The sequence below is a fragment of the Lampris incognitus genome, chromosome 2 (assembly GCF_029633865.1).
Source record: "Lampris incognitus isolate fLamInc1 chromosome 2, fLamInc1.hap2, whole genome shotgun sequence".
Classification (NCBI taxonomy): Eukaryota; Metazoa; Chordata; class Actinopteri; order Lampriformes; family Lampridae; genus Lampris; species Lampris incognitus.
In genome coordinates, this window is record NC_079212.1 from 143,938,546 (window position 1) to 143,965,113 (window position 26,568).

A 26,568-nucleotide genomic window follows, 5' to 3' on the forward strand; every position below is an offset into this window, starting at 1 on the left:
TACAGTCCTAACTGTGCACAAAAGCTTTAGGTTGACAGGGCCATTATTATGTGAGATGAGCCCCATACAGAAATGCACACAAACCCACACCCACGCAACCAAATGCAATTTCCCATCTAGGCTACCGCTCGACGGAGATAATTATGGAAAGATAAAGAAAATGTAATATATTCACACAGAAACAGATATTATGTCACAGAAATGATTTGACTGGCCGCTGCCTGGAGATATTTGCTTCTCATTTACATAAATTCCATAGTGCAATAATTTGCTTCGCTTCGCCCCAATGTTATCTACACTGTAATTTTCAGGAATAAAAGTCAGAATTCTCTCAAAAAGCCAACAAAGCCGATTCCTTACGCTGACTGCCTCAGTGTGATGGGTGACATTTGGAATTATCCATCCACGCTTTTAAAATTCTTTACATGACGGAAGATTTTTGGTTAGCTACCACTGGAGAGACTCCATCGTAAGAGAATGAAAATGAGCATCTTCCCTGGTGTGTGTGCGCATCTGGACCGGTGTAATACTCACTGGATTTGGTCATGTCTTTGGTCTCAGGGAAGACGAACAGAGCCTGGAGACATCTCTTCCAGCCCTCCCCTCTATCTGTTAATAATACCAGAAAAAATCCCTATCATAACAATCCAGTATTATAGTATGACAACAATGATGGAGACATCTTTATCTGCTCTCACGTCTTTACAAATAAAATATCCAATATCTTTTAATGCACATCTTCTCTTACTTTGATTTATACTGAATGTTATTTTATTTGTCAGGTCTTTCCTCTGCCGTACGTCTGACCTACAGCTGAGTGATTATGGCTACCAGAATGTTCCTGTTATTTTACTATATACAAGGCTCAGCGTTTTCGGTTTTTATTTTCAAAGCCATCCAGCATGCCGAATTTCGCCACAAGAGGACACTGTTGCATAACCTCACACGAACAGGAACAACTTTTGGATCTGTGGAAACATAAAATCCGGGTGAAAAATCAGTTCAAAAACCAAAAATGCTGAGCCTTGACTATATATCATCATCAGGATTATGAACCGCTATTATAACTTGAACAATTTTAAGAACCAAGCTACAGGAAGTCCCCGGATTACAAACGAGTTCCGTTTGTCAGTTCATTCTTATGTCAAAGTTGTACGTAGTAAGTCGGAACAGTTACGTACAGTTCACATCTAGCGTCAATTAGCCAAATGTTTGTTTTAATATATAGTGTATATTTTACCTAAAACTTCATAAATATAAAAATGCACCTGCCACCGTCCCCAGAGTGGGACGCCAGAAACGACAGCCCGCTTGGGGCTCGCCTCCCCACCTCACTGGGTGAGTGAATAAACGATGAGCGTTCCACCTCTCTCTGAACGCTTTATTATTTCCACTTTCATTTCAGTCATGATCGTTTTCCTTTTCTTCGTTGCATCACCATCACTTGCATCGGATTTACACTGCACGCAATGATGTTTACGCGATCCGACTAAAACGGCACCGAGGGCGTGGCGTTGTTCTCCCTCAGGCCGATGAACTGCCTAGAACGCGCAGTGTTTTGAGAGTCGCGGAAAGTAGTCCGTCCATTCGTTAGTATGAACCATTGTGTGTTTAAAATAAAAGGCTTTAGGGAAGTCGGTTTGTAAATACGTGCATTCGTAAGTCGGGCGTTCGTAACTTCTGGTATTTTAGACACCAGTAGAAAACAGTCAGCGTCTTAACTGCTTTAAACTACAGCACACGCCAAATAAAACTAAATGTCTCAAGTACTGTGGTACAGGATTAATAAAAAGTTGTGTGGCCTCAGTGTTTTTGTGTGGATATGTGTGTTATGTGGTACCGTTGGCCGTGGTCATCTGGGTGCTGGACAGCAGGAAAAGGAAGCCTCGGTCAGCCAGTGAGGTCACCAGAACCTGAACAGACCAGAGGACACAGCAAAATGGCCGGTCAATACACAACAATCCCATCACTGCCATTTAAGAGAAGACTTGACAAAATGGAAGACGACGGGGGCGTCTGTGTAGTATAGTAGTCTATTCCGTTGCCTACCAACACGGGGATCGGCGGTTCAAATCCCCGTGTTACCTCCGGCTTGGTCGGGCGTCCCTACAGACACAATTGGCCGTGTCTGCAAGTTGGAAACTGGATGTGGGTATGTGTCCTGGTCGCTGCAATAGCGCCTCCTCTGGTCGGTTGGGGCGCCTGTTCGGGGGAACTGGGGGGAATAGCGTGATCCTCCCACGCGCTGTCCCCCTGGTGAAACTCCTCACTGTCAGGTGAAAAGAAGCAGCTGGTGACTCCACATGTATCGGAGGAGGCATGTGGTAGTCTGCAGCCCTCCCCGGATCGGCAGAGGGGGTGGCGCAGCGACCGGAAGGCTCGGAAGAGTGGGGTAATTGGCCAAGTACAATTGGGGAGCAAAATAAAAAAATAAATAAAAATAAAAAGACTTAAAACTCCATCCAAACTCATCTTAAGCTACAACCAGAAGTGAGGGAATATTTTTAAGGGATAAAATCTCTTGTGCAGGGTACTAATGAAGGGAATATGCTAAACAGGAAGAATACTAGAGTATTCTAAGGCTGGATTATAGATACATTTTATAGACGCAAGGCACTTTGGTTCCAGTTACTGCTTATTACGTACTGAGCTTGTAACTTCGGTAACTGCATAGTCTGTACTGAGCTTGGCAAAAAGGCATTTTCTTACTCTGCACCTTCTGCTTGAAACTCACTGTAAAAGTACCTGAAACTGCCTATTGTGTTTCCACTGGGGGACTTTAAGAAACTCTTACTTACTGATGAAGGACTCCGCTAGCTCTTACACATGCACATCTTAGCATTTAATACTGTCTTAGCTACACTGATTTGTTTATTTATTTGTTTATTTTGTGCACCCTAAATGTCTGTATGCAGCTGCTGTCTTGTTGGTCAGGACTCTTGAAAACCAGACTCCTTGTTTCAATAAGACCTTCCTGATTGAATAAAGGTTGAATAAAAATAAAAGAAATAGCTGAATAAATCAGCGCTGGTTAAAACACAAGGATGAGATATAAAAACTGATCAGAGGGCAATAAACAGTACTCACCACTCTCCTGGTCTCCAGCTCCTGAAGTAACCTGGTCACACTGGTCCCAATCCGGCTCCTGTCAATCACCTCCAGAAGGCTGCAGTACCTGCCATTTCTCACAACTACACACACACACACACATACACACACGCGCGCACACACACACATTATACAACCAATCAATCAATGAAAATTAAAGCCACTTTATTCGACAATGTATTCTTACAATGAATGTGGTAGTGGGCAGCTGCAGCACCTGGGGATCAACTCCAGTTCTTCTTTCCATTGCCTTGCTCAAGGGCACAGACAGGAGTATCAACCCTAACATACATGTGTTTTTGATGGTGGGAGGAAACCGGAGCACCCGGAGGAAACCCACGCAGACACAGGGAAAACATGCAAACTTCACACAGAAAGGACATGGGATGGCCTGGGGTTTGAACCCAGGACCTTCTTGCTTTATCCATCCATCCATTATCCAAACCGCTTATCCTGCTCTCAGGGTCACGGGGATGCTGCAGCCTATCCCAGCAGTCATTGGGCGGCAGGTGGGGAGACACCCTGGACACATTCACACCTAGGGACAATTCACCTGACCTACATGTCTTTGGATGGCCGATTCACCTGACCTACATGTCTTTGGATGGCCGATTCACCTGACCTACATGTCTTTGGACTGTGGGAAGAAACCGGAGCACCCGGAGGAAACCCGCGCAGACGCAGGGAGAACATGCAAACTCCACACAGAAAGGACCTGGGACAGCCTGGGGTTTGAACCAAAGACCTTCTTGCTTTATACAAATTATTGTTATAACCATTTCTCAGTATTTACTCTTCTCATGTGTATCTCATGTCCTCTTAAGATATCTTACGTAAATCAGAGGCTCCCTGTATACGTACAATCCATCTGCTTTCCTTTTTTAGAAGCATAGGCTACAGAATGTTTCTGTAGCTGTTGAAGGATTAGCATGCAGCCTTGACACTGTGTGTGAACAAACACTCCTTTACCCAAGGGAGGGGTGAACCACTGATGAAAGAGTAACCAGGGCTCTGCCTGTGGTCGGATTTGGCTGCTCTCATGCAGTGTGTGTGGAAGTGATAGGGTCTGTCTTTTCAGCTGAAACACTTTTTTGCCGCAACAATTATAAGATGGCGGCGCGAACTCACGTTTGCGGCGGCTTCACCCAGTGCCGACCATGCAGTGTCTTTGTCGGCGTCTAAGTTTGTGTCTTCATGTGAAGTTTTTTTTATTTTGTTCGTCGATTTTTTTTCATTTGATGGCTGGGAGAGCTGGCATTGGATCGGCTGAGCTTACAGCCCTTTCCGGAGCTGTACCCGAGAGAGAACACCGAGGCAGTCTGGCGGTGGCCTCACCTAGCGTCGACTGTGCAGTATTTTTGTCTGCGTCTGCGTCGTCATGTGGCGTGCAGGGTACATGCGTCGCGGGTGTCTGGCTGGGAGAGCTGGAGTTGGATCGGCTGGGAGAGCTTGGTCTGCTTCGTCCAATGGGCCCAGGAACCACGGCCCTGTCTGGAGCTGTGCTCGGGTAGGAAACGCCGAGGGCGGTCTGGCAGGGCGCGGAGGCGGGGCGGGCTAAGCTAACTGCTAGCCCATGCAGACCAGTACTTCCGACAGTCATCCTGGCTGGAGCGCATTCTCTGGACAGAGGAATTTTTTTGGACTGCATTGCAGGGTGGACTGTGTTGTTAACTTTTTTTTTTTTTTTTTTTTCTGCTCTTTTTTTCAATGTTTTTGGTACTGTCGTTTTTGGGAAATTTTGGATGTGTTTTTTGTGTTACACTGCTGTGGGAAACGAAATTTTATTTCTTTGTGTATGCAAGTACATCTAAGAAATGACAATAAATTCAATTCAATAAACCAACAACGGCGAAGAGGTCAAAGGTCAGAGCCACAGTACCCAGGAAGAAGATGAAATTAATATTCATGTGGCCTCAGAACTACATGAGCGTTTCTGTGATCTCACCTTCATGGCGGTCTTCGTAAAGACTCCAGGAGAACAGGGTGGAGGGAATGTGCCTGGTCACCTCATCCAGATTCATCTGACAACCAATGTCAAGCTGCTCTGGTCTGGAAGAGACAGACGGTCAAATAATATGGTGAAAACAGCTGACAAGGACTGTCGAACCATCTAAGCTTTGAGAGGCCACCAGCAGCTGGGCATCACATGACACAAGCAACATTTATTTATTTATTAATTATTTTGAGATCATTTTTTTTGCCCATTTTTATTAGATAGTGACAGGTAAGGCAAAACGGAAATGTGGAACAAAGAGAGCGGTATGACGTGCAACACAGGTCGCCGGCTGGAATCGAACTGGTGACAGTTGTGACCAGGTGGTGTGCACTGCAAGCATTCAGCTACAGAGAAGCTCACACAAACAACATTTCAATACAAAAACGCTAAATGGAAACTGTGGTTTAGAGACGCAGCTGGAGACTGCATCATTTTCACCAATACCTCTGCAAAACTCTGGGCTGAGAAAACGAGTCACTGGGAAGAATGACTTTTTTCTTTTTTATTGATATTCCCCCCCCTTTTTTTTGGCCCCAATTGTATCCGGCCAATTACCCCACTCTCCCGAGCTGTCCCGGTCACTGCCCCCCCCCCGCCCCGCCAATCTGGGGAGGGCTGCAGATGACCATGTCTCCTCTGATACATGTGGAGTCGCCAGCCGCTTCTTTTCACCTGACAGTGAGGAGTTTCACCAGGGGGACGTAGCGCATGGGAGGATCACGCTATTCCACCCCAGTTCCCCCCCCCCCGAACAGGCGCCCCGATCGACCAGAGGAGGTGCTAGTGTGGCGACCAGGACACACCGACATCCGGCTTCCCACCCGCAGACACGGCCAATTGTGTCTGTAGGGATGCCCGACCAAGCTGGAGGTAACAGGGGATTCGAACCGCCGATTCTTGTGTTGGTAGGCAATGGAATAGACTGCCACACCACCCGGACGCCCGCGTCTTTATTAAGCCTAACACAAGGTCAAAGGTTATTGACTCTGCTACGTCCCTATACACATTTTAATAGAACAGGTTATATTCATTTTGAAACCTGTTGAGTTGGTGTGTAGACAACACACTGGAATGGAAACTTGAAGAGAAAATAACCCCCCCCCCCCGAATAATAAGACGAGCTGGTTTTCAACGACAGAATATGTAAGAACTCACAGTCTACAAGGCAGGATGGGAGGAGAGAAGGAGTGCAGAGAGGCCTGGAACAGAAGTCTGTCTCCTTTCACAAGATCTCCACTCCACACCGTGAACTGATTACGCTCTGAGACAGACAGACAGACACACACACACACACACATGCAAAAAGAAACATGTAAAGACAAATGCCAGGGAGAAAGACAGGAAAAAAGACAGAAGACAATTCTGTTACAGCACACGAAGCTTTTCACAGTTCCTTTATAGTATGTTGGAGTATTGCAAGAAGCACAGGTAGATCAACAAAAAAGCAGAGCTTACGTTTGCTTCCCTCTGCTGATTGGCTGTTCAATCTGTCAGTCAAAAGAACAGAGCGTGAAATGGTTAATCCTGGCATGGAAGATTCTCAAACCAAAGTACTGGTTGGATATACAGTCAACAGCCCTTATTCGGAGGACCTAAGTGGTGAAATAAAGGGTTGACCTTCGAGCTTGTGTGTGTGTCCATACCTGAGAGGGGGGAGGGTTTTGCTGGGAAGCTGAACATCCTTTCCTTTAAATAGGAAGGAGACGATGGCGTAGGGACACACCTGGCGAGGCCGTGTCCGCAGCTGGTCAAACAAATACTCATAGAAGTATTGCTGACAGGATGGAGGAGGGAATCAGACGATGGTCATGCTCAAACCAAACTTCATCACACAACGATCAACACAGAATCCCATCAAAACAAAAACACTATAAACCCCAAGATACAAGGCCAATGTGTGCATTTAAATGTGTCTGTGTGGGCGTCCGGGTAGCATGGCGGTCTATTCCGTTGCCTACCAACACGGGGATCGCTGGTTCAAATCCCCTTGTTACCTCCGGCTTGGTCGGGTGTCCCTACAGACACAATTGGCCGTGTCTGCGGGCGGGAAGCCGGATTTGGGTATGTGTCGTGGTCGCTGCACTAGCGCCTCCTCTGGCCGGTTGGGGCGCCTGTTCAGGGGGAGAGGGGGAACTGGGGGGAATAGCGTGATCCTCCCATTCGCTACACCCCTCTGGTGAAACTCCTCACTGTCAGGTGAAAAGAAGCGGCTGGCGACTCCGCATGTATCTGAGGAGGCATGTGGTAGTCTGCAGCCCTCCCTGGATCGGCAGAGGGGGTGGAGCAGCGACCAGGACAGCTCAGAAGAATGGGGTAATTGGCTGAGTACAATTGGGGGGAAAATCCAAAAAAAAAAAAAAAAAAAGTGTCTGTGTGTGTTGTGTGTGTTTAATATAGTTTTGTATGTGTATGCTGTGTGTGTTCGGTGTGCATTTGTTATGTATTTGGTGTGTGTTTTAATACCTGTGTGAGCTCAAAGGCTTTGTAGGAGGTGGTTGAGGTGACCTTGCTGATGTTTTTGGAGAGGTGACTGTCAAAGCACGGTGTTGGATCTAGAAGATTCTTTGTCATGTTCTCATAAATGCCCTTTACTTTCCCCTGGACACAAAACAACAGAGAACAAGAGTTACAGTTAATACTACCACTATTACCAACACTACCACTACTACTAACACTACCACTACTACCAACACTACCACTATTACTAACACTACCACTACTACCACCATTACCACTACTACTAACACTACCACTACTACTAATACTACCACTACTACTAACACTACCACTACTACTAATACTGCTACTGGATATTGTTGTGCTTCCAACAAGAATCTACTTAAGACCTGCTTGCAGATAAACCCCCCCATGTATATTTCAGTGACCAGCTAAATGAACTGAAGGCTATTGCTCCTATTGACGTAGCCCTACTATCTCCCTTCACCATCAAGAGTGGGTAGGGGGCGGGGTGTCCGGGTAGCGTAGCTGTCTATTCCAACACAGGGATCGCCGGTTCGAATTCCTGTGTTACCTCCGGCTTAGTCGGGCATCCCTACAGACATAGTTGGCCATGTCTGCGGGTGGGAAGTCGGATGTGGGTATGTGTCCTGGTCACTGCACTAGCACCTCCTCTGGTCGGTCGGGGCGCCTGTTCAGGGGGGAGGGGGAACTGGGAGGAACAGCGTGATCCTCCCACGTGCTACATCCCCCTGGCGAAACCCCTCAATGTCAGGTGAAAAGAAGCGGCTGGCGACTCCACATGTATCGGATGAGGCATGTGGTAGTCTGCAGCCCTCCCCGGATCGGCTGAGGGGTGGAGCAGAGACCAGGACTGCTCGGAAGAGTAGGGTAATTGGCCAGATACAACTGGGGAGAAAAAAGGGGGGAATTAAAACAAGAAAACAAAAAATGGGTGGATAGGGCGCGATCAACACAGCTCTGTTCACTTCTTAGGGACAATACAGAGGATTACTATTTCGACAGCACACTGGTACTTAGATTCAATAGTGTGGTTTCACATTTGGGATCATTAAAAATCGGTGAGACCTGTAAGTGGTCTACCTTACTCTAGTGAGGGATTTTCAAGAATCCAAGACGAGGGCAGCAGTTAAAAGTTTACTGAAACTACTCTGGATATCCATCAAAAAGGAAAAACGAGTTTTACAATGGAAGTATCATGTTATAACGGCAGTATACCTTGTGGTGAACTCGAGTCTACAGACCTCCTCGGGCAATCAAGACTTGAACTACCCCAGAATTGCAGTTTCAGAGTCAAAGTAATGAATTTAGGCTTCCAAGACAATGTTGACTAAAATATCATTCTCACTACATAAACATTACTGTGAAACACTATCTGACGTTTATCAGCGGCCACGTTGTCTACCTTACACGTCCACAGAAAATAGTGTGTGGACAACCTAAGTGAAATATACGGCAGTAGCAGCATAAATGTCAGTAGTTACATACTGTTTTAGTCTAATTTCACAGATTCATTGAATGAAATACTTATCAAGTTCAGGTGTGCGGGAAGATGTTTCAAGTAGGGGGGCTGCCAACCAAAACGGAAAATGTTGCGGAGAGCCGGTGTGGAAGAATGAGTCGAGAAGCACACTTCTCTTTTTAATCGCAACTTCCGTGCCCCATACACTGCATGACCCCAGGAGTGCTCTTTTATTCACACCGGCCAGAACTGACAACAACATAACGAGTGCCCCCTCCCCCAGTCCATCGCAGGTGTGTGTGTGTGTGTGTGTGTGTGTGTGTGTGTGTGTGTGTGTGTGTGTGTGTGTGTGTGTGTCCACGGCTAAACTACTGGACCTGGCAGCATGGTGGCGCAGTGGTTAGTGCTGTCGCCTCACAGCAAGAAGGTCCTGGGTTCAAACCCCGCGGTTCTCCAACCTTGGGGGTCATCCCGGGTCGTTCTCTGTGTGGAGTTTGCATGTTCTCCCCGTGTCTGCGGTGGGTTTCCCCCAGGTGCTCCGGTTTCCCCCACCATCAAAAAGACATGCATGTTACGGTTAATACTCCTGTCTGTGCCCCTGACCGAGGCATGGCAAGACAAACTGGAGTTGGTCACCGGGCACTGCACGGCGGCTGCCCACTGCTCCTAGCTACACAGCTAGGATGGCTTAAAGGCAGAGGAAGAATTGCCCCACAGGGATCAATAAAGTAGTAAGAAGAAGAAAAAAAAAGAAGACCTGTCAGCCTAAAAAATGTTGTGCACAGTTATGACTGTATGATGAAGAACTCCTTGTGGTTGCAGTGATTAAAAACCTTTGAAAAACGTTTGTTCTCGATATCGCCGCTCCCTCTCTGTTCTCGATATTGCTGCTCCCTCTCTTCATTCACTCTCTAGCTCGCTTGATCAATGCTAATGTCTGTCGCCGCCCAATTTGATTCACATGTACGCATGCTTGTGCATGCACGAGGGTGCGCCCAGGAGGCTGTGCATCCAAAGACTGACAGGCAAAATGTTTTTATTATCTAGATTTTTTAGCTTGAGCGCTGCATATTAACACTTTTAACCCCATTCATTTCCCATTCAACTGACTTGGGCACTGCACAAAAGTCTTATAATGGCAGGAAAAACACTGGTTTCTCTGCCCAGGTGCGCGCACTCAGTTTCCGGTTCTGACACACTAGTGTCCAATTGGAGCCCTTGGTAATCAACAGGAAGGATGGCAAAAGCAGAAAAGGGGGAATCAATTGCCAACTTACAAAAAAATAACAACCGCTTTAAACACAATAAGAACAAAGAAAAAAAAACACTTTTGTGTACTGAACTCTCTATCTATAAAGTCATATCTCACAAACAGACAATAGTTCATCACCATCAACAACTGTCCCAAGGCACCCCTCAGGGTTCAGTGCTTGGCCCTGTCCTGTTCATCCTTTACACGCTCCCCCTTGGTAACATCATGGTCTCCAATTTCACTCCTACGCTTATGATGTCCCGCTCTACAGCTCAACTAAATCCATCACCACTACAAACTTATTCCAGTCTGACAAACTGTCTCACTGAAATTAAATCACAGATGCAACCCAATCATCATGCAAGCCACATGATCATCACTGATCCCAAATCCCTTACCAAAACCACACACAACTTCTGTCTCACCATCGGCAACTCCACTTTGTCTCCCTCCCCACACACCAGCAACCTCGGAATCATTTTCGACTGCAAGCTCTCCTTTGAACACCATGTCAATCAAATTACCAGAACTACCTTTTTCCATCTAAAAATCATAGCTCGTCTCTGCCCATCACTCTTCTTCTTTACTGCCGAAACTTTGATCCACGCCTTCATCACACCCAGAACTGGCTACTGCAACAGCATTCTTTACAGCTCATCATCCAAAGTCCTAAACAAACTCCAGTACATCCAGAACTCCGCTGCTCACCTGCTCACCCACTCCTGCTCCCGTGACCACATCACCCCTGTCCTCCAGAACCTCCACTGGCTCCATGTCTCACAATTGGTTCAATTGAAAGTCCTCCTCCTCACTCACAAAGCCCTCCATAACCAGGCCCCCTCCTACCCAACTGACCTGCTCCACTACCATACTCCTTCCCGCAGCCTTCGCTCCTGCGATGCCAACCTCCTGTCTCCACCACACAGGGCCAAGCACTGGACCTAGGGTGACAGAGCATTCTCCATAGCTGCCCCTCCCTCTGGAACTCTCTGCCCAAAAACACTAGTGACTGCACCAATTTGTCCACGTTCAAATCATTACTCAAACTCACCATTTTAGAATTGCTTTTAATTTATGATAATTGTTGTGTGTTACATGTTTTTGGTGTTGCATTTATGTTGATTTTATCTTATGTAAAGCGTCATTGTGTGCCTTAAAAAGCGTTATACAAATAAAACGTATTATTATTATCATCATCATCTTGGGCTACTGTAGAATGCTGGTAACAATAACATTAAAATATCGTTGGTATCATCCATACTTCACTATTGCGTAAGGTAAGACCAAGGTTATCTTTAAATCATATCATTAATTTTATGCTTTGCTCCATGTGCTGAGACCAGCCCCATCATAGTTGCATAGTCTTTTAATTGATACAAGACACCTCCCGCATTACGGCCCTGCACCCCCCCATGACTACCCAAGATCTAGAGTTGGTCAGGAAAGGAGTACTCTAGGTGTATAATTATGCACTTGTGCAACCCCTAGTCCGCTGTTAATCTCGCATACTTCTGGGCCTGTCAGCCTAATAATTTTTGTGCGGTTATCAATATGTTTGAGGACCTGTCGTGGTTACGCTGATTCAAAACCTTTGAAAAATCTGTTTTACACCGCATTTGAGTGCTAACACCTCAGCTGGTTTTTCACCTAAGTCCCAACACTGAAGAAGGGAAGATAGGAAGGCAGTCCCGCTGTATTTTCCCTTCTCCCGGTAGGCGAAAAAAGGGGTGGTTTGTTGCCAAGTCCGAGCACCAGAGAAGGGGAGAAATGCCTGGGGGGGGGGGTATGCACTCTACTGAGTGCAATCTTCTTTTTTTTGTCAGGCAGTGTTGTAGTGAACCAACCACAGAGATTCTATTCATTTCTATTGTCTGTGTGTCAGGAACCTTTGGTGCTGCATTGTGTTTTGTCTCACCTTCATCACTTTGAAGATGAGGATCTCTCCTGCAGCTCCAGGAGTCAAAGTGTTAACCTGAAGGATGTCCGAGTATTTAGACAAATACACTCCTGCAGAACAACACACACACACACACACACACACACACACACACACACACACACACACACACACACACACACACACACACACAAACACGCACACACGTCATAAATTAATCTCCTTTGAAATAACACGTAAAATCTTTGGTTATATGAAGCCAGCAACTTGGTGTGCATTTGAGTGACTGATCAATGGGATTCACTGTTTATGCCCTGCTGCTACACCAGAAAAAACAGTTACACTACAAGATGGTGACTGATAGCTTTATATACCTTTGCCAGCTGGTATTTGTCAGCTGGTATTTTCTTGGGTTTTTTTGTTTTTTGCCGCCTTTTTCTCCCAGTTGTTCTTGGCCAATTACCCCACTCTTCCGAGCCGTCCCGGTCGCTGCTCCACCCCCTCTGCCAATCCGGGGAGGGCTGCAGACTCCCACATGCCTCCTCCCATACATGTGGAGTCGCCAGCCGCTTCTTTTCACCTGAAAGTGAGGAGTTTCACCAGGGGGACGTAGCATGTGGGAGGATCATGCTATTCCCCCCAGTTCCCCCCCCCCCCCAAACAGGCGCCCCAACCGGCCAGAGGAGGTGCTAGTGCAGCGAATCCGGCTTCCTACACGCAGACATGGCCAATTGTGTCTGTAGTGACGTCCGACCAAGCCGGAAGTAACAAGAGGATTTGAACCGGCGATCCCTGTGTTGGTAGGCAACGGAATAGACGTCCACGCCACCCGGAGGCCCTGGTATTTTCTTGGTTAAGAGCATTTACCAATACACAGGATGAGATGTAACCATCCTTTTGTGCTACATTTCAAGGTGAGTGTTCACACTTAAGACCAACTCGGACAACTGACTCATGTATTAAAATATGTCCTGGCCAGACGTACTAACCTGTCAGTGGTTACCAGAGGTCATCAGGTGATTCCATCATGAATCTGGTGGTACCATTTCACAGGCAGCATCACTGACTAAACTATGTACATCAGCTGAGGGCTGAGTCAATGTAGTCAAGGTGTACTGGTTTGTTGTTGGGTTATAAAGTTGGCCGCTTCCTTCCCTGATTTAGAGTTATTAAAGAGACACTACATGGGCTCCCGGTTCTGCCCCCTGCATGATGGCTGCTTAACAACTGAGCTGCCGACTTTGCGGACGGTAAACCCACATTTATCATTTAAAGTGGTTTCTGAATAGAATAATAGCAGTTTGTCATGATAGTCGTAAAAATGATCCAATGTGGCGTCCGGGTGGCGTGGCAGTCTATTCTATTCTGATCTTGTCCTTCCCTCCCTCTGACACACAAGTAAGGACACGCATTGCTGCGTGCTTGACTGACATCTCGGAGTGGATGGCGACACACCACCCGAAGCTCAATCTGGACAAGACAGAGCTGATGTTCCTCCCAGGGGAAAGGTTGCCCACACCGAGACCTGGCCATCATCATTGACAACACTGTGGTGACGCCAAATCGGACTGTGAGGAATCTGGGTGTGATCCGGGATGACCAACTGTCGTTTGCTGAAAACGTTGCATCGGTTGCTCGCTCCTGCAGATTTCTCCTCTATAACATCAGGAGGATTCGCCCATTCCTCACCGACGAGATGGCACAGGTGCTCATCCAGGCTCTGGTCATCTCCCAGCTGGACTACCGCAACTTCCTCCTTGCTGGCGCCCCGGCGTCAGCCATCAGACCTCTGGAGCTTGTTCAGAAAGCTGCAGCTTGTCTGGTGTTCAACCGCCCTAAGTTCTCCCACACAATAACTCCCCTTCTCATGTCCCTACACTGGCTCCCAGTAGCTGCTCGCATCCAGTTTAAGACTCTGGTGCTAGCCTACAGGGCAGTGAAAGGAACAGCGCCTTCCTATCTCCAGGCCATGGTCAAGCCCTACACCCCCGCCCGACCACTTCATTCTGCCACCTCGGGACGCCTGGTTGCCCCGTCGCTCAGAGGCCCCTGCTGCCGATCGACCCGGTCACGGCTCTTTTCTGTCCTAGCCCGACAGTGGTGGAATGAACTCCCCACTGATGTCAGGACAGCGGAGTCGCTGCCCATCTTTCAGCACAGGATGAAAACTCACCTCTTTAAGAACTACTACCCTGTTACTTGCTCTTAGCACTTATTGTATTCACTCATAAAAAAAAATTAAAAAAATAATAATAATCTTTATTGCGCTTTTACTTTAGCACTGGTTTTGCTTTTAGATGCTTGTTTAGATGCACTTATGACCTCTGATGACTAGTAGTTCTCCTGATTTCCTGCGTTAAATGATGCACTTATTGTAAGTCGCTTTGGATAAAAGCGTCGGCTAAATGACTGTAATGTAATGTATTCCGTTGCCTACCAACACGGGGATCGCCGGTTCGAATCCCCGTGTTACTCCCGGCTTGGTCGGGCATCCCAACGGACACAATTGGCCGTGTCTGCGGATGGGAAGCCGGATGTGGGTGTGGGTCCTGGTTGCTGCACTAGCGCCTCTTCTGGTCGGTCGGGGCGCCTGTTCGGAAGGGAGGGGGAACTGGGGGAAACAGCGTGATCCTTCCACGCGCTACATCCTCCTGGTGAAACTCCTCATTGTCAGGTGAAAAGAAGCACCTGGCGAATCCACATGTATCAGAGGAGACATGTGGTAGTCTGCAGCCGTCCCCGGAGCAGCAGAGGGGGTGGAGCAGCAACTGGGACGGCTCAAGAGTGAGGTAATTGGCCAAGTACAATTGGGGAGAACAAGGGGTAAACAATAAAGAAAAAAAATAAACCAATGTAGATACAACAGAGACGAAGGTTCAAGTAAACCCATGACCACCCTGGAAGCTAGCTTGGGCACAGCTAACAAAGTAACAGGTGTTGCTAGCAACCTGATTGTCGAGGTTTTGGTTGAGATGAAAGAGATGACAAAGGACTTGGAAAGGCTGGGGAAAATGGAATATTCTCTAAAAGGTGTACCGATACTGCTGATAGCATATATTATATGTTAACAACTCTGTTTAGAAGCGCACAGTGAAGACAATGAAAACCGCTCAAGGAGAACCAACCTATGGATCTATGTAGGGAAGAAAAGGACTGAGGGTAATGAGAATATGCTCAAATTCGCAGCAAAACTACTGAAAGTAGCACTCAAACTACCCGAAGAGGAAGACCTAGGCATTGACTGAGCGCACAGGTCACTTGCGTCAAAACTCACCAACACCAATATCTCCAGATCGATTGTGGTGAAAGTCCTTCATTTTCAAACAAAGCAATGGGTCCTATACAAAAGGTGGAGCACAAAAGGCTGCTCTTTGACTGACTATGTGATCCAGTAACTCGGTATTTAACCCGGTTTTTAATTTCTTCCTTCCTGCGCCACGTTTCGACAGTTCTTTTTTATGATCTCTACAATCCTTCTTTACCTTCTTCAGTTTGTTTGTGATTTATTCCGTTGCTCTACTGAAGCTTTCACTCTGCTTTCACTCATATTTTCTCAAAATGGCGACGGATTTCTTATTTTTACTGTGAAACGAAACATCAATAGACATGCGCCAACGGTTAAGGGGCGGTGAATTTCTTGCGGTAGCCCCTCCCACAGCCGCTGACATCAGGTTCCAACTTCTGGTCCACTAATTTTGCGGTGCCAAGGTGGTGCCAGTTTTTGGCACCTGCACCTGTCTTTTTTCGGTGGAAAAGCGTGGAAGCGGTTCTAGATTAGGCACCGACACCAGCACCAGGGCAGTGGAAAAGGGCCTAGTGAATGATTTAAATCTTCAGTCAAGCAAGGCTGACCTTCCCCCATTATAAAGAATGAATATTGTGTGGAAATTTCTTAAGTGTAAGGCAGATGAAATCAACATCCTGTCACCCGTTTGTCCCAAAACCTCCTGCACGTGAAACTCGAGACTCAAAACCGCAGACAACATAGTTCCCAAATGGTTTGACATGTATGATGAATATCCAGATATGACAGATGACATGCTCTACTTGTGTGTATGAAACAGAAATGATCATGTTGTCTTTTATCGTCCCTGTTTTTCACAAGAGCTTTTTGAGGACTCCAGTCAGGTGTATGTTTCATGTGTGTTTCTTGTGTGATGGCATGTAACTGTAATCATTCTTACCTTTCTTAGGGTTACCCAACGCTGTGATCCAGCTGTGACCCACCGTCAGGCCCTTCTCACAGATCAACTGCAGCTGCAGATGGAAATATATAATAAATAATAATTAAACTCTTAACCTAGTATCTTTATCCATGCCCAATAATCCAGGTAAGGAAATCACAGAAAGCTGAATCAGTTCATCTGGACACAACGTTTATTGACAGATATGTTTCATCACTCATCTAAGTGACCTCTTCAGTCTCAACTGACTGCAGGTATCCCCACCCTTATATATAATACAGTCACATAGATGATTCTGTATGTGGCGGGAGTGTCGGAACAGTTGAAACATGACAAGTATGGCGTCATGTTTGCTTTCAAACCCCAAAACACGCTACGCCAGAAATTGGTCCACCCCAAGGATCGAATCCCCTAGCAAAAACAGAGCAATATAGTGTACGCTGTGAAGTGCCGGGAGGATTGCCGTGACTTTTACACCGGGGAAACTAAACAGATGCTGGCCAAGGAGATGGCATAACACAGGACAGCTAACACGTCAGACCATGACTCCACAGTCTACACCATCTACAGGCCAGTGATCACTCTTTCAAGGATGAGGATGTGCACATCCTCGATAAGGAGGAATGCTGGTTTGAATGGGGAGTCAAAGAGGCCATCTATGAGAAGAGAGAATGGCCATCCCTGAACCGAGGGGGAGGCCTAAGAGTACATCTGTCACCATCTTACATGCTGTGATTGCAACTATTCCCCAATCCTCTGTGAATATGGCCATTGTAACTCTAGTTAATGGTCACACCTATTTGCATATGAAAGTGATCGTTGGTTTGGGTCGTTATGCCACTGTATTGTTTATAAGGGTGGGGATACCTGCAGTCAGTTGAGACTGAAGAGGTCACTTAGATGAATGATGAAACGTTTCTATCAATAAACGTCACGTCCAGATGAACTGATTCAACTTTCTGTGACCATAACCTGGTACTAAACAATAATTACATACAGGAACATTCTGTTCATACACATCAAATTACAAAACAAACATAAAATATCAGTTTACATATCAAGTTCAAATCGATACACACAAAAACTCAAATATCTCCATTCAAAATATTGCGGCAGCATGACTTCGCCAGCACACACACACACACACACACACACACACACACACACACACAGAAGGACCAAATAATTGAAAGAACTGATCAACCCTCCTTGACCAAATTGCTGCAGCACGTATCGAGCTGTGCTCAACTCGCCACAGAGCCTGGTTGGGGTGAACCCCTCCCCCTTCCGCAGAACTGAGCAACACTTACGACTGTCACGATCATGACATTTTAGTTGAAGATTAATTGTCATACAAATAATTGCGATTAATGATTTGTCTTTTTCTGATCATTTTATGCCACCATCACAGCATAAGCCTAATCATAGTTTGATAATACACGTTTGATATCACAGTTTGATAATACTATGATAATACTATGGGTTGTAGGTAAATGCAATGGTGTGATGCTTAATAATGATGATTACAACGTATTGATTGGAATAAGGGATATAAGGATAGATTAATCATTGGGAAATCATATGCATAAGGAACAAGGCTTGCTACAAGGACATGAGGGGCTATAGGGGCAGTTGAAAAGTATTGAGTATGTCAGCAGACAGAGAAATGCAGAGTAAGCCATAGGAAGAGAAGTGGGTGACAATAACAGGATAAGATGTCCCAAGAGGAAGATTGTGTCTATCCCCATAGAGGGTAAAAGATTGAGGGGCACTGAGGGGCACTAACCGTTAGAAAGAAGCGGCTACAATAATGTCTGAGTAGTAAGAGGAACAACAAGGGTGCTGTTGCCCTGGGGGAGTAGATACAGGATGTGTCGTGCTCTGTGGCTTCAGAAACAGCAAAGCGACAACAGCTGCAGAGGGAGATCACTTGGAGTCCGGATATCATCGAGGCAGAAATGGAGTCAGATCAACGGACCAATCACAAAGAAGACCACACATTCATGTTTAGTCAACACTTTGCATAGTGTAAAAGACTGGGTCAGGGAAAGAATAGTCAGTCAGACTTCGTGAACTGACACACTCTGTTGTTTGTCAGGGATAGGAAGATCTAGACCCAGAGCTCTGTATGCTTTATCCATTTACTGCTAAATAAAACGGATAGTTTGAGACCGAACATCTTCTCCTATTGCTTTATCAACAAACACGCAGGACTACGCTCTCACATAGACGAAAATGAGTTGGTAGAATGAGCCGCAGTCCAACAGGGTATAATACTGTGGGTTGATAATACTATGGTTTGATAATCATAGTTTGATAATACACATGCTCTTCTTAAGAACAGACATTTATTGGCACTGAACACTGGCATATATGAATAAAAATTAAATTTCTGTTTGCCTTTTTACACTTTGTAAACAAAAATTGCACGGGGCAGATATGACATAAATAACAACTTAAATTTATAAGAACTCCCTCATTCAGGTCTACACTTGCTCCCGCTCACTAAACTCTGCCGATGAAAGGCGCCCGGTACGACCACCACAATGGGGCCCCAAGTTGCCCCAAGTTGCCAGCTAGACTCTCCTCTTCGGTAGCTCCGCAGTGTTGGAACGAGTTACTAAACTCTGTTCGATTGGCGAAGTCCCTCTCAATCTATAAGACTTGAGTCCCTGCTCTTTCACGAACACCTCTGCACCTGATGGTCTAAAGCAGTGTTTCTCAACCGGGGGTCCGCGGACCCCTAGTGGTCCGTGGTGTAATTGCAAGGGGTCCGTGAAAATAAAATATCTTTAAAAAAAAGATCCTATGACATTTATAGAAATAGGATTATTTTACTCAAATGTGACTGAGACCTTTATCTACCTAAACTATAAAGGGTAACAGGACTTTTTTCTCTAATTACATCTGTTTCACAAGTGTAATTTATTGTATTTTAATAAGAGATCTCGCTCCCGTTTGCATTGTTAAAAGTTACTGCATGACGCTGTTAATACAAACTTAACACGATCTGCATCCGTTTCCAAATTATGAGCCTCCTAGTGTTTCAGTGGGCGTACACCATTCATTTCTTAATAATGATTTTATTGTGAAACATCTGCAGGAAGGTGTTGTGGGAAAACTCAGCAACTTGCAAGATTCAGGTTAGCACTTGAAATTAAGCTAATGTTATAAACAAACAAAGAAGAAGATGATAAGCCCAGTTACACAAAGAGGAAGAAGAAGAAGAAGAAAAAGAAGCAGAAAAAGGAGTCGTGACAACATGGAGAGATGGCTCAAATTTTAAAAAAACGGACGAAGGAGACTCGGGGCCACCCGAAAAGAAAACCAAAACAGACAGCAAAAAGATACTTTACAAAGAAGATGACATATTATTTGGATTTACGGCAACTGATTCGGAACCTCAGCAGCCTCTGTGTTTTTTATGTGGAGAGGTACCGTCAAACCACGCCATGACACCGGCACACCTGCAGCGGCACCTAAGCACCAGGCACCAGTCATCAGTGGGCAAGACTGCTGACTTCTTCAAACGAAAATTGTCGGAGTTCAGGGGAGCGCAAAATCACATGCGTGCCGCAAGTCAGACTTCAGCAACTTCCCTTCAAGCATCTTACCAGATAGCTTTGCTAATCGCTAAAGCTAAAAAGCCGTATACAATAGCAGAGGAGCTAATTGCACCAGCAGCAGCTATCCTAGCTGAAACTATGGTGGATAAAAAAGCAGCAGATGCAATCCAGTCAGCACCGCTGTCTAACGACACAATATGCCGCCGCAGAGTGGATGAGATGGCTGGTGACATTGTTCAGCAGGTGACCGATAAACTGAAAAGAGCGGGGGCTTTTTTTCAGTACAGCTAGACAAGTCTACTGATGTGAATGGAGAAGCCCAGTTGGTCATGTTTGCTCGTTTCAAAGATGACACAGTCAACGATATAGTTGAACACATCGTCTTCTGCAAGCCACTACCTGAAAAAACTACGGGTGAGGACATTTTTAATTTGATTGACTGTTTTTTCACTGAGCACGCGTTGGACTGGAAGCGCTGCTCGCATGTATGCACAGACGGGGCAGCGTCTATGACAGGTTTCATTTTTAATACGTGCCTGCACATTGTTTTTAATGACAAACTGAATTGAACTGATTTGAATGTAATTGAATTGAAAACTCACTACAATGGTCTACAGGGTTTACACCAGAACCACCAAGCTGGTCATCGTTACCATTTTGGATTTTCAAAGTTTAATAACTTTGAGAGAAAAAAAAAAAGATATAGACCTGCCACTTCCTGAATTCTCCTAAAATTGAATATATTTGCACTAAAATGAGTTTTAGATCAATTGCACAAAAAAACAAGTGATGGTAAGATCTATCTAAAATGACCATCTCATCTCATCTTCAGCCGCTTTTCCGGGGTCGGGTCGCGTTGGCAGCAAGCTAAGTTGGGCACTCCAGACGTTCCTCTCCCCAGCAACGCCCGCCAGCTCCTCCTGGGGGATCCCAAGGTGTTCCCAGGCCAGATTGGACATGTAGTCCCTCCACCAAGTTCTGGGTCTGCCCTGGGGTCTCCTCCCAATTGGCCATGCCCGGTAGACCTCCAAACTCCCATGCCCCCCTCAGCACATCCGCAAGGGTAAAAAGTTGGTCCGTTGTTCCACAGCCAGGACGGAATCCGCATTGTTCCTCCTGCATCTGAGGTTCGACAATCGGTTGGAGCCTCCTTTCGAGCACCCTAGAGTAGACTTTCCCTGGGTGGCTGAGCAATATGATGCCCCAACAATTGGAGCACACCCTCCAGTCCCCTTTTTTGAATATGGGAACCACCACCCCAGTCTGCCACTCCACAGGTACTGTCCCCAACCTCCATGCGACACTGAAGAGGCGTGTCAACCAAGACAGCCAAACAATGTCCAGAGCCTTCAGCATCTCAGGGCGAATCTCATCCACACCCGGCGCCTTGCCACTGAGGAGCTTTTTAACTACCTCAGAGACCTCTGCCAGGGATATGGTTGGGGCTTCCCCTGAGTCTTCAGACTCTACCTACTCCACTGAGGACGGGTTCAGGAGCTCCTCAAAGTGTTCTTTCCACCGCTCGACAAGATCCCCAGTCCGGGTCAAAAGTTCCCCTGATGAAAATGACCATGAGCGGTCAAAATGACCGTCTCGTAATTTGCGCGTCATGTCACTATTTATGACGTGTGTTGGTCACATCATTTCCTTCGTGAAGTTCATTGTTCCGTCCTAGAAACACACTAGCGTTTTCCAGTGCAGACAAATACTCTAAACTTGATTTTTGATTATTGCCAACATGTCTGGTTACAGACGCACCATGACTACCACCGAGGCGTTGCAGTATTTACAGACGCTGGACAGCGGCCATTTTAAATTGTTTGAAAAATAGTTTTAGAAGTTGTCAAATTTTAATTTTGGTGTCAGTTAGTTTCTTAACAGACATACTAACATATGTAATGCATTAATATCTCAATTCGGTATTTATCTTGACATCCGTGATCTTGACAAACCGTAGGCGGTCATTTTAGTAGTTTTTAAGTTCCGGTCGTTGTTTGGGACGGTTTCAAGATTTATTTTCAGATCTTTTTTAACATTTCACATTTTATAGGCCTTGTTACATTTGTTCAATTAGCAATATGTGTTTTCCGTTTTGTTTTCCAGGTAATTTTTCCACTTTTTAAATTTTGCTATTAAAGTTCGACCATGTCTCTCTGAAGTTTAAACTGTTTAAAAATAGTATTATACTTCTCTACTGGAAAATGGTGGCTTGCTCCCTCCAAGTTGGGGATGAGTTGTCGCCTCAAGTGAAGGAGTTCAAGTATCTTGGGGTCTTATTCCCGAGTGAGGGTAGGATGGAGCGGGAGACTGACAGGAGGATTGGTGCAGCATCAGCAGTAATGTGGACATTGCACCAGACCGTTGTGGTGAAGAGGGAGCTGGGCCGGAAGGCAAAGCTCTCAATTTAACAGTCCATCTTCGTTCCAACCCTCACCTATAATCATGAGCTTTGGGTAGTGACCGAAAGGGTGAGATTGCGGATACAAGTGGCTGAAATGAGTTTCCGCCATAGGGTGTCTGGGCTCAGCCTTAGAGATAGGGTGAGGAGCTCGGACATCCGGAGGGAGGTCAGAGTAGAGCTGCTGCTACTTCGCATCGAAAGGAGACAGTTGAGGTGGTTAAGCCATCTGATTAGGATGCCTCCTGGGCACCTTTCTTTGGTGCTTTATCGGGCATGGCCAACTGGGAGGAGACCCCGGGGTAGACCCAGAACTCACTGGAGGGACTACATGTCCAATCTAGCCTGGGAACACCTTGGGACCCCCCAGGAAGAGCTGGAGGACGCTGCTGGGGAGAGGGACGTCTGGAGTGCCCTACTGAGCTTGCTGCCACTGCAACCTGACCTCGGAGAAGCGGCTGAAGATGAGATGAATGAATAGTATTAAAGTTGTTAAAACGCTAATTTTGGTGTCAATCGTTTCCTAACAGACATACTAACATAAGCAATGCACTAATATCTCAATTGGGTATTTTTCTTGACAGACTATAGAGCTTAAAAACTGGCGGTAATTTTGACCCCCCATGGTTGTTTTAGGTAGGAGCGAAATCCCAGTCGTTCATGAGTTTCCCGTTTTGTAGGAAGAATCCAGAGCTATGTTGTGCATTCTTTGGGGCAACATGGACATCAACACACTCCCAGCTGGTAAATCTTGATATCTCCGCACCAATTCAACTCGAAGGAAGTAAACTCTTAACACATGCATTCTGAGTGATCAGGAGGCAATCTAATCGCTGTTAACGTGCATCATCTCTCTACTCCCCCCAAAATAAGTAAATATATATAGTGTCCATGTCACCTTAACAGAGTCAGTCAATAGAAAGTAGTAGCTCTCTTCCAACTCCTTGTCTGTTCTACCCGCCGTCTTCATCTCCTTCTTCTTCTCTACAAACTAAAACACACACATACACAAACAAACAAAAAGTACAGATGATCATCAGTCATTTAAACAAAACAAGGTTTGTAATTGAATAAAGGGATTCAATGTGGTATCACTCTCATGACCTAAAGTTTGTACTTAATTTGCGTTACTTACATTCATGCTGCAAGTCAATGCACTGAAATTTATCAGACTCTGAGAACAATTATTACACCTTTTGACTGCTGTAATATATCATTTATGTAGATCAATTTGATCTCCTTTGTAAAACGTTTAGGCTCTCTCTCTTTGATCAGAGGAGGCAATGCTCATCTATCCATCTCTCATCTATTTCATCGGTCTCTCACCTCTTTCTCCTGCACTTCACTGTACACCAGTTGTGGGTTGGAGTAGGTGAAGCAGCCTGCAGAGCCTGCGTCTATGTAGCTAGAGGTCAGGATGTTCAACATGTCCTCATACTCCCTGGATTCTGTGGCTACATACTGGAACAGAGCTGGAGAGAAAAACAAGCAGAGAAACAGACAGTCAGGCAGGGAGAGAGAGACAGGTGGATAGATATATTAGGGATTGATTGCTCTTAATCGAAATATATTTATCAATAAGAACTTGTTCTCAAGTTTTCCGTTGAGTCTATTCCATCACAAGAAGTCAAAATTAATCAGGAACACTCGCGTACATGAAATGAAACGAAATGCCGTTACCCCCAGCCCACAGCGGTACAACACAAAGACATCCAAACGCTACAAGAACACACATAACCAAACTAACACATATATCAAAACTAAAAAACAATCACTGTCGAAGCGAACGAACGCCAGCCAGGACGACTGTCGGAACCGCCGGTCTGCATGGGCTTAGCAGTTAGCTTAGCCCGCCCTCGGCGAACTCAGCAGTTAGCTTAGCCGGCCCTCGGCGAACTCAGCAGTTAGCTTAGCCCGCCCTCGGTTAGCTTAGCCCGCCCTCGGCGAACTTAGCAGTTAGCTTAGCCCGCCCTCGGCGTTTCGCTTCGTGCGTAGCTCCAGGCAGGGGCCGTGGTCCCCGGGCCCACCGGACGAAGCAGACCAAGCTCTCCCTGCCAGACACCCTCGACACACCACCTCGCACTCCTCACGACCACATCAGAAAATACCAGTTAGTGCCGGGTGAAGCCGCCGCCAGGCCGCCCTCGGTGTTGTCGGAACTGCCGGTCTGCATGGGCTTAGCCCGCCCTCGGCGAACTCAGCAGTTAGCTTAGCCCGCCCTCGGTAACTTAGCAGTTAGCTTAGCCCGCCCCGCTCTCCCAGCGCCGGCCATCAAACCGAGCGAGACGCCGCGACGCACGCTACTGGGCGAGGCTGCCGTAAATGCGAATTCGCGCCGCCGTCTTGCGACACCGGTAGCGGAATTAAACGTGCATTGTTGAAACACGAAGAAAGTCAGGCTGGCAAAATGAAAGAGGCAAAAACACCCGAAAAGACAACAATGTCCGCTGTAAACACCGCAGTACAACGTTGAAATCTACTCCTGTATCTTCGTAATGTGTGTGTGTGTGTGTGTGTGTGTGTGTGTGTGTGTGTGTGTGTTAGTTAGTGTAGATAGCGGGACCGAAAACTAAAGCACTTCTGATCCTAATTCTTTTTGGAGGTGGTAGGTATTGTCTCAGAGAGTAAGGGAAAAATCCCAGAAAATTAAAATTATGCATAATTATGCATAAATATGCATTTTCCTAAAAATGGCTAAAAACTACTTTTCTCAGCATTTCAGGTGATTCTGAGCATCTTTGATTTTTTCACCTACATAAAAAAAAAGTCGAACTTAGAAATGTTTTGGCATTATGCAAAATAAATGCATTTTTGCAAAAATGCACTTATGATCCTAATTTTTTTTTTGGAGGTGGTAGGTATTGTTCCAGAGAGGACCAGAAAAATAGCAGAAAATTAAAATGTAATTATAATAATTATGCAAAATATGCATTTTCTAAAAATGGCCAAAAACCACTTTTCTTGGCATTTCAGATGATTCTGAGCATTTGGGGGAGGGAGTTGGAGTGGGGGGGGGGTTTAGGGGCAGGGGGAAGGCGGTTAGCTGGCAGGATGAAGAGGAGGGAGATTTCAACGGGTGGAGAACCAAACCGCTACATTGTAGCGGGGTTCTTCTAGTACACTATATGATATCAACTTTGGAGGGGGGCAATTACGTGAAATTTTCTCAAAAGCAATTCCTGGGGGGGGGGGGCACAAAAAATAGTGCACTGCCAGCTTCTCTCAATGACTCGAATTCAAACAGCTGCAGATGCTGATGAAAGGTACCGTGGCTAGCTAGCAAACATCCGCTAACCGCTCGTCAGCGTCCGAATCAGAACCGGCTTTAGCGGTAGTGAGTAGAAATCTACTCACATCAGACTTGTAAGTACTGGACATTGACTGATTGACTCTTGAACCTTGATTGGTTGACTCTGACCCACAGTGTGTCGAGAAGAAATTCCCTCACATTTAAACGGCGAGCCGACCAGGAGGGGTTCAGGGACGCTGGACATATGGACAGTGCTAGCTGTAGCTCAGAACAACAGGGCCCAGCAAAAAGCAGTAAAGCACAACCTAGTTACAGAATCTGCATTACTGGTCATTTCTGAGAAGCAGTGAGTGGCCGCTCAGATTAAAGCATTACTTGGCCTCTCCTCTTAAGAACCTAGAACTGCTAGAGTCTGATGTCATAATGTGCACAATAGGGGGAGAGAGCGTCAAGGCCAGAGCAAGCTCGGGTAAAGGGGGGGGCGAAGAGATAGATGACTGAGCAAGCGCTGAAGGTGAAGAGTTGGATGGTTGATTCTCTGTGCTGGGTTTGCTGGAGAACGTACATTTGGCCTTGAAGTATTACTGGCAGTAAGATTAGTGTGGCTAGATTGGTTGTGTTATTCTACATTGTCCTGTGTTTTCTTGCAAATATGGAAAAATGCAGATATCTGCTTTTAGCCAGTGCAGCCCCTGCCAACACTGTTCTCTCTGTGTTGGGGGAGCCCTGGCTTGGATTCGAGCAGACTCTCTCTCTGAGTCGGGGAGTGTGATTCCCTGACCAGGATTCGAGCGAATGTCTCTCTTTGAGTCGGAAGGCGTAACTCCCTGACCGGGATTGAACGGGCAGGTGGCATAGAGAATATACCTCCTGTGGATACCGCTTTTTCTGTGTGTCAGAAAGAGGCCTGAATGGGCAGGTAGTTATTAATAAGCAGAAAGAAGTTGGATTTGGTGTGTGTATGGGAGAAAAGCTAA

General features: G+C 46.1%; 1 protein-coding gene across 1 annotated transcript in view; it reads right to left on the minus strand.

Annotated features, from left to right (window-relative positions):
• The window catches only part of LOC130107697 (protein TASOR-like), a 76,860-nt gene that overhangs the window by 32,419 nt on the left and 17,873 nt on the right, over positions 1-26,568 (minus strand). Inside the window, exons 2-13 of the mRNA XM_056274413.1 lie at positions 23,668-23,813; positions 23,240-23,332; positions 16,378-16,450; positions 12,212-12,303; positions 7,568-7,702; positions 6,748-6,878; positions 6,560-6,591; positions 6,260-6,365; positions 5,054-5,157; positions 3,088-3,191; positions 1,841-1,913; positions 535-609 (exon numbers count right to left, since the gene is read on the minus strand). Of these exons, the coding sequence (XP_056130388.1) occupies positions 535-609; positions 1,841-1,913; positions 3,088-3,191; positions 5,054-5,157; positions 6,260-6,365; positions 6,560-6,591; positions 6,748-6,878; positions 7,568-7,702; positions 12,212-12,303; positions 16,378-16,450; positions 23,240-23,332; positions 23,668-23,813 (1,164 nt within the window). The remainder of the gene's footprint in view (positions 1-534; positions 610-1,840; positions 1,914-3,087; positions 3,192-5,053; positions 5,158-6,259; positions 6,366-6,559; positions 6,592-6,747; positions 6,879-7,567; positions 7,703-12,211; positions 12,304-16,377; positions 16,451-23,239; positions 23,333-23,667; positions 23,814-26,568) is intronic.